Below are 11,967 nucleotides of genomic sequence, written 5' to 3' on the forward strand. Positions count from 1 at the left end.
CTAACAATGCTCGCTTCCTGTGAAATATCTGGACGAGTACAAACCATTGCATACATAATATTGACAACTGCAATGGAATAAGAAACGCTAACCATGGATTGTTCATCCTCATTTATCCGAGGAGATAGGGATGTTGAAAGTTTAAAATGTGTAGCAAACAGTGTACTTACTAGCTTTGAATTAGACATTCCAAATATCTCAAAAACTTTCTCAATGAACTTCTGGGACAAGTACAACTTTCTAACTTTTATATTTCTATAAATCTTCATCCCCAAAATTTTATTTGCAGAACCTAAGTCTTTCATTTCAAACTCATTACTGAGTTGGGTTTTCAACAAGTTAATATAATATATGTCTTTAGCAACAATAAGCATATCATCAACATAAAGTAACAAATAAATGAATGATGTATAAGATAACTAAATATGATAAACACAATTATTATAGATACTCCTCAAATAACCACGATCAATCATAAAAGAATCAAAACATTTAGACCATTGCCTCTGAGACTGCTTTAAACCATATAATAATTTTTTCAATTTGCATACATGATATTTTTTTCCTTCAACAATGAACCCCTCTGGCTAATGCATGTAAATGATCTCCTCAAGCTCACCATGTAGGAACGTTGTTTTAACATCAAGTTGTTATAGCTCTACGCCATACAATGCCACCATAGCAAGTAACACCCTAATTGAACTGTGTTTCACAACTAGAGATAAAATTTCGTTGAAGTCGATGTCTTTTATCTAACTGTAGTCCTTTGCAACTAAGCGTGCCTTGTACCTTACATCTGTAACATCTTGAATTCCCTATTTTTCTCTTGAAGACCCATTTGCAACTAACATTTTTCGTTTTCTTCAGTAACTTAACCAGTCTCAAGTTTGGTTTTTGTGAAGAGACTCAATTTCCTCAGTCATCGCTACGCACTACTGTGCAGATTTCTTACTCTTGACAGATTCTGAATAACCGGAAGGCTCCTGACCAATAATGCCTTATGCCGTAGTAAATGCATACATCACCATATTTGTATGAGCATATCTGTGAGGTGACCTGATCTACCTCCTCTGTCTACCAGTAGCTATATTGTAGTCTTATTCACCCTGTGCGCCACTATCATATTAGAATCATGCTCATCAGCAACATCATGATCTTGGGTGCAACCTAGCACCCTTTGTGAAGTCTCAACCTGCAACTTCACCTTCTCGCCATTATCATGCTCTTCACCTGTATTCACAATAAACTCTTATCTTGGATTAAGTATCGATTGTTCATCGAATACAACATCTCTACTAATTACAAACTTAGATTATTTAGGATCAATACACCACAACCTGAATCATTCCACGCCACTGGCATATCCAATGGATATTTCATTCTTTGCTCATGGCTCAAGTTTTTCTTCATTAACATGAAAATATGCAGGACAACCAAAAAAGTTTCAACTTTGAATAATCAGCAAGAGTACTAGACCATACTTCATTTGAAGTTTTCAATTTAATAGCTGTGGTTGGAGAGTGATTAACCAAATAACAAGTTATGTTAACTGTTTCAGTTTAGAAACCTTTAGACAAGCTAACATTCGAAAGTATATTGCAGGCTTTCTCCAAGAGAGTCATATTCATCCGTTCAGCTACCCTATTTTATTGTGGAGTATGTCTAACTGTGCGGTGTCTGACAATACCTTCATCTTTATAGAATTCATCAATCTTACATCTACAAAATTCTATACCATTGTCAGTTCGAAGTCGCTTTACCTTCTTGTTTATGTGCCTTATCTTCTTCTTCTCTTGACGCTATAGGAGAATTATTAGACACATTCCCATCCAATACCTTGGACAACCCTTATTGTTGTAGCAAAACCTTCATCTTGATGCGCCATAAACTGAAACTATTATGACCGTTAAATTTCTCCACTTCAAACTTTGTCACAGTTATCCCTCAAGATCTCGCACACAACCTAGTGCTCTGATACCAGGTTGTTGTGATAAACTGGTTATCAAAGGCTAATTTGAAGTATAATAGTGGAAGCAAACAAAAGAAAAATATGACAATCACACAAGGAACACAAAAATTTAAGTGGCTCGGCTCATGTGAGCCTACATCCACTGGTGGGGTTGGTCTCAATGAATTCACTATCAACAAAAGTGGAGTACAAGAGACAAATCACAAAGTCCTCAATCCTAAAGCCCCAATACACCCAATAAACTTTGAGATTCTTACAAGAGGACACTTTTATCTCTCTACTATAAATGTACGGCTACCTCAAATGCCAAAAGTATCAAATACAATTGAAACAATTTGCATTTATACTTAAACGACACGAAGCTAAAAAAATTAGGGGTGTGACTAGTTCGGTTCCGTCCGATTTTGGACATATTTTATAACCGAATCGGTATATATTATTTTTTAGATTCAAATAATTGATACTGCACTGATTACACCCCTAAATCGGTACTACCGGTTTTATTGATTTCGGTCCCCTTTTTTGGGTATATTATATAGTATATATAATATAGTATATATTATAGTAGAAAAATTCTATTCATAAGTCTCACACACCATACTTTTTGTTATTTTTTTAATTTTTTTCTCTTACTAAATGTGTGGTATATGGATGATAAGTAGAGAAATTCAATTATTTTAAGAAGAATAAAACCAAAAAGAATTAAAAAATAAAAGAAATTGTGGTGTGTAGTGTGTGGTGCTTATGAATAGCAAATCTCATTATAGTGTATAATAATATAGTGATAATATACTGTAGCATATCATAATATATATTGTGATTATATTATAGACTATAGTGATATATTATAATATATAATATAGTGATATATTATAATATATAATATAGTGATATATTATAGTATATTATAATATATAGTGATATAGTATTGGTATAACTACTAATACAATAGACTATAGTGATAATATATAGTTATTTATATATGATTTTAAAATTTAATATTATATTAGCTAGTAATTTATCATATAATACAAAATTATATAAAAATTTAATATATATATATATATGAATCGGTTTAGTCCGATGTTAGAAAAAAGAAAATCGGAACCGGATCGATTTTGACCAATTTTGAAAAAAATGAAATTGGTACCGTACCAGACCAAACCCGCCAGTTCGGTCCGATCTAGTTTAACGATTCACCGATTTTTTATACTTCTATAAAAAATAGAACATTCGTTTGAGTGGAGTATCGAGCGGTGTTCGAATAAACGTTAAGATTTGCATCCCGCTCGAGTTGTCTGTCAAGCAGATGTGGAGCAAACCCACTTATTAAAATTTGATCTAACAGCAGAGACACCACTCTGAATAAAAAATCTATAAAAATATTTATTCAACAGATTCAAGCTACCTCGTAAAAAACCAAATGCTTGGATTTCAAAAATTATATATAATGCACTATAATTAAGAGATCTCCATCCAACTTTCCAGCTAAATTCAGTGTCAGTGTCATTGTCACATTACACGTGACTTATAAAAGAAAGGTCGATATCTTATCTTTCTGGTCACCGAAATTTTCTATGAACATTGGATATTTCAGCCATGGGGTCCAAAGCATTAGTCAGCAGCCCGAGCACTAGAAGAAGAAAGAAAAAAAAAAAAAGGATTTGTATAAACCACGTGTCTGAATGCGTACGTGATCATAACACATTAATTGTTTTTAACAATATCATTATATATAATTATAGAGTACGGAAATATTATATAATTATTTAAAAAAAGTAAAATTTATTATTAAATAAATAATTTTTTTGTATGAATATCGTATTTATTTAATTTAAAAAAAATTATATGATACTTATACACTTTACGACTATAAATATTATTTTTTATTTTTTTACAAATACAGTAAAAAAATGATAAGCGTACCTCATGGACCATAAATTAAATCCTTTTTTTTTTTTCTCTTCCCGGCCATTTGATGGCTGATTTTCTTATCTACTAATGCGTACATACACTTTTAGCTAGGTTCATTATTGTTTAATTGGGGATAAGGACTCAAGCCAATTAAGAAAATGAAAATAAAATAAACGGATAGATAAGTACTGGGTCATAGCTAGTGTCATAAGCTACCATGTATATAAATAATTGGTCCAAATAAATGCCATACAAAAACTGGATATGGAGATAAATCCGAGTCATGGGTACCAACATGCATGCTAGCCGATTTCGGACCCACCAAATCTTCTTGAAAAGGCCCCTAATAATAAGACACAACACAACTTATCTTTCATCCAGAAAGTCTTCTTTATAATAATAATGGTTATTATTTTAATTTTGTGGAAGCCAAAAAGTCATTGCACCATTCATAAAGTGTGCATACCAGAAAGTAGGATTTTTATTTTATGGTAAACATGAGAGTGATGGGGTTTTGGACGAGTGTGTGTGATATATATATATATATATATCTATATATATAGTGGAATCCTTAAATATTTTTGGTGGTGGTGGTGGTGGTGGTACTGATGACGGAATTATCTAGATCAAAAGTGTCATGTGTGTGTGTTTTGGGTTTTGTTACTTTTGTAGCAGTCCAGGTGATATGTCCATAGTGGCAATCTCTGTGACAAGCAGGAATTGACAGTACTGGCCGAGCAGCTTGTGTATATATATATATATATATATATCCCGAAGATGCATGAGCTCAGAACTCACTACCAATTAGTAATAATTAAATGAAATATAATGGCTATATGTCCCCACATCATCAACAATGTAAATCCAACATGATTCAATCTGATTACAAGTCTTGACCTGGATTCATGGTGTTCAGTGAATGTTTCAAAAGATCTGCGCGCCTACCTAGCTAGCTGATCGTGTCATTCTCCCGGCATGGCCTGCATCTTGATTTATAAAGAACGGCTATAATCCATTAGTACTTTAATTATTAGTTGAAATTAATTTGCTGATGATCATGATGGGCTTGACAGACTTGGATATGCATATACATATATATGTTCGAAAGGAAAGTCGTGTTTAGCTGATCACCATTATGAGGTTATAATTAATTACCCAAAGAGAACACAGATCGGAATGGAAAACAACAGATCGAACAGTGAGTGGATAAGTCTAGATTTCTTATTATTGAAGCATATATATTCCTGACCATAAATTTCTAAGATGTTCATGGAATCATTAATCCTATTGATATTGCAGCATTCGATCCACCACTTGTCATTAATTAATCAATCTTTTGATGAATTTCTCCACTCAACATTTGACTGCATATATATAATGATATATATGATTTTCTCCCTCTAAAAGATTCTCTTAGAGATCCACTTCCTGCAATCAGTTTATGATTGATCATAACTTAATTAATATATATATATGCATGTTTTCCAATTAGTAGGCGCACCAAATTGCCTAAACAGTGAAAGCCACTCACATTTTTAAACCCTCGGAAAACAAAGAGGAAGCAGATCCACGCACATGAAAATTTTCTAAGAACATGAGATCAGGCAGACCCATGCATGCAAACTTCTGATCGATGTCAAATTAATTCGATCGAGGGTATCATGTATCCCAAATATATATAACTTGTACGTGGACGGCCAGCAGTACTACTGCGAGGGCGTGCACATAAATTTGGTATATATGTATCTTTTAATTATTTGCATGACGTTGATTCATCTAAGCAGAATTTGAAGCCAACATTTCGGGGCTCAAAATTCTCGAGCTTAAGTACCCTAGCTAACAATTAGCGTAGGTACGTAAACTCACGAGACAAATGTCTAAGCATATATCATTAATATTATCAGGAGAATGCCTTATAAGTACTGCAAACTGCATGCATATATATATGTCTGCTAGCTTAAGATCATCTCAGTACGAGAGCATAAATATTATATATACATGATATATAGTATGATCAAAGAGACTATATTAACCCAGTGCCCAAGAGTGCAATCACAGCCCAGTTTGATTTTCATATTACAATCAGTAGTACTCCAAAAGAAGAAAATGAATAACAATACCCAACTAGCTAGCTAGAGCTTCATGATTTTCCACGACCAATTTAATTTGCATGCATGCCTTACGTACTAGTACTACGCACGTACGTACTTTCGCTAGCTAAATCATGTTACATTAATCAAGAATCTGAACCAACACGCGGTACGATTCTAACTCTCTGGCCTAGCTAGCTAGTTATTACATGCAGTTTTCAAGCATGAACTGTTTGAGAAGTTGGATGACTTCATTTGCAATTTCTGAGAACGGATCATTCGTGAAGAAACCATGTTGCTTTCCCTCGAACTGGACAAACTCAATTTCCTTTCCTAGTTCTTTAAACCTCTTGGCATAGTCCTCTGCTCTATCTTTCAGCAATTCACTTCCTCCTGCTATCACTAAAATAGGGTCAAGGGCCACCTTTTCAAGGCTAGGGCTGGCAGGTCCAAATGGGTTTGCCAATGGGTGGTCTCTATTTTCTCCTATGGGCATCGACAGCCTCCAAAACCTGTTGAGAACAGTGGAAAACAAGAAAATTTGAAGGAAAATCACTATCATGGCCAAGTTAAATATTATCTAATTAAAACATATATATGCACATACATACATGATGCAATAATATTTCATTTGTGTGTGTATGTGCATGTGTATATATAGCAGGGCACATGGACAAATTAATTAATAAGATTTGATCCATTTCAGAATTGGTAAAGTGTTTTTCCAAACGATATTCAAGCACTCCTGGTACGATTAGAGATGTGATAGCAACGAAAGCGCAATATAATAATAGAATGGAAAAAAGTTCCTGATAATAACCCCTCTGCACAGATGACTTTTTAATGGATTGCTGATATGGATTATATGGAAATGGACTGTTTTGGCACCACTGCCAAGTGGTATAAAGAAATTTAAGTCCAATAGGCCGGAAAAAGCCACGCGTTGCTATTTACTAAAATATGCCTGACATGTGTATGTTAATGATCTAATTATATACGTATAAGTACTACTTTGGCCTTGAACTAAACGTACGTATATATATATTTGTCTTGACTTAATTTGCTGACGTTCTTAAAATGCAAAATTATTTTCAATTTGGTGACTGACTCGATCAAAGTACTACTACTGCAGCACATGCATGACTTTATATGTTAATTAAAAAAATGACTAATTATATATCCAGGCCAGTTGCATTATACTTATCTTTTGATGATTATATAATTATATTCTACGTATATATATATATATATATATATATATAGGCTAGAATATCTTATCCATGATCGATGTTCGATCTAGGGTTTTTATAGGCAGGTACCAAGATTTTTAAGACCTTTTTAATTAAAATGTCCCATGCACCAAACAGAAAGATGTTATAGCTAGCTAGCTGTACGTAATTAATGGCAATTTAGCATTAATTCATTATATATACTTTGCAAAAGCAAATTAAAAATGAGATGACACTAAGAAACCCACCCATAATATTAATCCTTAATCAAATATAATTACGTGTCATTAACATGATCAAGAAGACTAAGAAGACTAGCTAGATAGCATAAATTTGAAGAGGAAAAAAACAAACAAAAAACAGCCAACCAACTGATATTCAAGAAATTAAAGGTGGTCAGAAATCGGAGGTCAGTTCGATCGGAGGAATAAGGCTAGAGTAGATGAGAACAAAATCACTAAAATGTCGTGACTCCTGGATATTCCCGAGTAGTGACAGTCAATTCAATTGGTATTTTCCACGAGAATATTGGTGGCCACTGTTCCAAGTTGTATCACCTTTATATTTCGTACGGACTACCCTTAATCATTTCTGTGAAATTGATGCGCTTCAATTATCACCAAAAGGAAAAACTAAAAAGCGACCCAAAGCCAAAAGGATAGGAGCACATGATGACTAGTAGTACGTACTGTTGGGAATTTCTACAAGTCATCATTTTTATTTATTTTTCTTCTTATTCCACCCACCTTTTCTGGCGGTAAGTTTTATGAGATCGAGCTTTACCTCTTACCTTGTTTGTTTTCCTTTTATGGTAACATTTTTTTCCTAAGTAGCAATTATAACTAATAATATATATAATAATTAGCACAACATGACATTGCATGATCTATATTCAACCATTGCCTTGAAAATAGGATTAATTATAATATGTATGATCTGTATTATAATTATTAAAAGAGTCTTATTAGGTACAAGTGGTTTAGCACACTAAACTATATATCGATATTAACATGACCTTTTTATTGAAAAGAAAAATAAAAAAAAAATTTTTTGAGTGAATAAAATATCTTATATTTAGTACTTCTGTCTTTAATTCACATAATTTTATTATATTGATATATTGCATGTCAAAATTGATGCGTGATTTGATATATATACAAACTCCTTTGCAAAAAGATTTTTACTTATTAAAAATAAAAACATATATAGATCAAGTAAACCAATATATATAATATAGGACATAACCAATCATACTGATCATTAATATGACATGATCACGATTAATCATGAGTAAAACCAATGAAAATTCTTTTAATAATTGAAAGAAATGTGACAATAATTACCTGTCAAGTATCTCCAAATTCAGCAGTTCTTCAGACGGCCCCTCCTCAGACTTTGTCCTGACCTCCCCGCCAAAAAAGGGTCCCAGCAGCACATAACCTCGTACTCGAACCGGATACACCTCAAACGAACCGGAACCGAACCGGACCGCTAAATGGTGAGCAATATTCCCTCCAGACGAGTCCCCAACTATATACACCCGGTCAAAATCAACGGTGCCGCTCAACCATGCATCGCCACCGGTACTCTCACCCAAAGCCTGCCCCTTTAGCCACCTCACTGCACTCACTGCGTCGTCTATGGCAGCTGGAAGCCGATGCTCTGGCGCCAGCCGATAGTCCGGTGCGATGACTAGAGCGCCGAGCCCAGAAGCCAGGCGGACGCAGCAGTTGTGACAGTTGGGCCATACGCGAGAGCCGACACAGAAGCCGCCACCATGGATGTATACAATGATGGGGAGCTGAAGATTACGAGGCATGGGACTGGATTTGGATGACGTAGGTTTGTACATGCGCAAATGGAGGTTTAGTTTCTCGTCGTAGAGACAGTCTTTGAATATGACTGAGTTGTCGTGGACGACAGGAATGTTGAAGTTTATGTCTTTGAGGCGGAAAATGGTGCCGTCGCTAAAGAGTTGGAGGACACCCATGCAGTCTTCGACGATGTGGGGGAGAGAACCCATGTTGCTAAATCTGTATTAAGGGATGGGTTAGTTTGGTTTGTCTATGCAGGAGGGAATGTGTGAGGGATATAAGTAAGGGAAAGGAAGGTGGTTAGAGAAGGGATAGTGGGAAAAGTTGGGGGTGATTGTGTAAATTTGAAGGACATTATTGAAAGTGGTGGCATATGCGTGCATGGCCATTGGTTTATCTTATTGCATTGAATATGGACCATAGATGCGAGTAGTGGCTAGGTTAATGTTTGTTTTTAGGGTTGAAATTAATGGCTTAGGTGATCAGGGTTCTCATCATGCTTTACAATTAGAATATGAAGAATAGCTTGCTCAGTTTTTAACCTATCTATGTGTAACAGTTTATATAAATACATAAGACTTTTTGGATCATGTGAATGGTCAACTGCATGCATGGGTTCCCAGAAACTGGGGATCATCAAATAAAATGTAAATAAAATTTCATGTGTATGTCGTACGTGCCATCCATGCATGTGGATGTAAATTGTATGAATGAATAACCGTAGTTTTTTTTTTTTTTTTGGGTGCGGCTACAATGCCGCCCCATGTTGACCGCCCAGCGTAACTTTTTTTTTTTTTTTTCTTTTCATATTTTTTAATACATTTAAATATATTTAAAAAAAATAAAAAAATATAAATACATTTAAAATTACTTTTTTAATCACTAAGTAAAAAAAAAAAGACAAGCGGTCAAATAAAGTGGACAAAATGGAGAGGTAAAGTAGTGTTTTTAAAAAACAAGGGAAAAGAATGGCAGCCTAGCTAGCTAGATCAAATTTGCTATACATCGATTGATTTGACATAAATAATTTTATAAATTAATTAATTTATAAAATTTTCATACGTAAAATTGATCCTTCGATCTCAAATGATGTAACTGGAATATTAATAAAATCAAAGAATTAATAAACAACATTTTTCCGCCATTAATTATCACGTGGAGGCTGCATGCGACTTATGTTCTAGACAAAGAAAATGAAGGAACTGTTAGTTTTGTTACCGTGGTATTTTGACATATTTTTTGAATAATAATAATAAAATATTAAATAATAAAATAATAAATAATAATAAAATATTTATTTCAGAATACATTAGTATCCAAATTAGGCAAATAAGACGCGACTTATAAAATTAAGAAAAATGTTAGATATATTTAAGAAAAATTTATTTTTTTACATATTGATTATTGATATACTAAAAATTATAAAATTTAAAATTTAAAATTAAAATTAATAAAAAATTAATAAAATGAGTTTTATAAATAAAATTATAAATAAAAATATAAATATACGTAATACTGTAATACTACTATAAAATTAAAGGATATAATGCACTACCTATTAATGCATAGTTCTTAATTGACACTTACAGTACTTCGCGTGGCGGCCGCCATCAAACACTCGTGAGGTTTAACAATAGTTTAAGCCCTAATATTCTAATTTCTAAATGACAGATCGTACGTTAAAAGGTTGGAACGAGTCGAAGATAACGAGTTAATTTTGTAATTGCAATTGGAGTAGTTTTTCTGCGCTAGCTGGGCCCTTTGAATGGAACTTAAACCAGTAAAAAAGGATGGTGGCGGATACCGCCTGTACTAGTAATTAAAGTAGAAATAAAAAAATATATAAAAAAGGGACGACGGCTAGATGGGCCCTCAATTGATTGGGTTTCAATCAAGCTGGCTTATCGGATCCCCACTAATTTGAAGTCACCGAGCTAGCTAGCTAGCTAGCTAGATTAGGGGTGTCAAATCGTGTTAACGGGTCGTGTTCGTGTCGTGTCAAGACATATATATTATACTATATAGGTTAACCCTAACCCGACCCGTTAAGCTTATCGTGTCAAAATCTCAAACCCTAACACGACCCAATAATATAACGGGTCGTGTCGTGTCAACCCGTTTTGACCTATTTATGTAAATGGATTAAAACAAACCCAAAATTAACCTCTTTTTACCATAATTTTATATAAATATTAAAATCACAGTATCTATAAAAAAATATAAAACTAACTACAAGTCCAAAATTACAATCTAAACAATAAAAATATCGAAATTAAAATCCCAACAATTTTATTTTTTAGGTATAAGGGTATAATTGTAATTTTAACTTTCATAACGGGTTATAACGGGTTATAACGGGTCATAACGGGTTGACCCGTTATCAACCCGTTAAGCTATCGTGTCTTAACGGGTCAACCCGTTTTGACCCGAACCCGTTAAGAGTTAACCCTAACCCGCTTTTATCGTGTCGTGTTCGTGTTGGGTTAATGGGTCGTGTAACATATTGACACCCCTAAGCTAGATAGGCTTATATACTGGCAGCAGGGGGCTGGACATGAAAATATTTTCAGAAATGCTATTAAGGCTTCGTTTGGATGACAAATATCTCTCAACTCATCTCAACTCATTATTACAATTTTTTCAAATTTTAACATAAAATATAATAAATAATTCAACTTTTTCAAATCTTAAAATAATAATAATATTAAAAAATAATATTCTAACAATATTTTATCATCTCAACTCAACTCAACTCAACTCACTTCAACATCCAAACGCAACCTAAGAGTTAGGTCCCGATAATTTTTTTTTATTATTTAATAATTAAAAAATTATTTTTTAATGATGTAATGATTTTTTTAAATAAATATTTAAAAATATAAACAAATTGAATGAAGAAAAATTAAAAAAAAAACTTTTTAATTCTTGTTCAGAGTCTGATACATCCACAC

At 33.4% G+C, this 11,967-nt stretch overlaps 1 protein-coding gene across 1 annotated transcript; it reads right to left on the reverse strand.

Moving 5' to 3' along the window:
- Window positions 1-5,887: 5,887 nt before the first annotated feature.
- On the reverse strand, window positions 5,888-9,257 carry LOC109011898 (probable carboxylesterase 15). The gene is made up of 2 exons (XM_018993270.2): window positions 8,546-9,257; window positions 5,888-6,485 (listed from the first exon to the last, which is right to left on the reverse strand). The coding sequence occupies exons 1-2, from the start codon at window positions 9,223-9,225 to the stop codon at window positions 6,179-6,181; spliced, it is 987 nt and encodes a 328-aa protein (XP_018848815.1). The 5' UTR covers window positions 9,226-9,257; the 3' UTR covers window positions 5,888-6,178.
- Window positions 9,258-11,967: the final 2,710 nt, after the last annotated feature.

Source organism: Juglans regia, chromosome 3 (assembly GCF_001411555.2).
Source record: "Juglans regia cultivar Chandler chromosome 3, Walnut 2.0, whole genome shotgun sequence".
Classification (NCBI taxonomy): Eukaryota; Viridiplantae; Streptophyta; class Magnoliopsida; order Fagales; family Juglandaceae; genus Juglans; species Juglans regia.

Excerpts from the sequence above, each read along its gene's own strand:
- LOC109011898 (XM_018993270.2), bottom strand. The coding sequence starts at position 9,225 with ATGGGTTCTCTCCCCCACATCGTCGAAGACTGCATGGGTGTCCTCCAA. Across the intron at positions 6,486-8,545 it reads AATTTGGAGATACTTGACAG|GTTTTGGAGGCTGTCGATGC; the intron begins GTAATTATTGTC and ends TGTTCTCAACAG.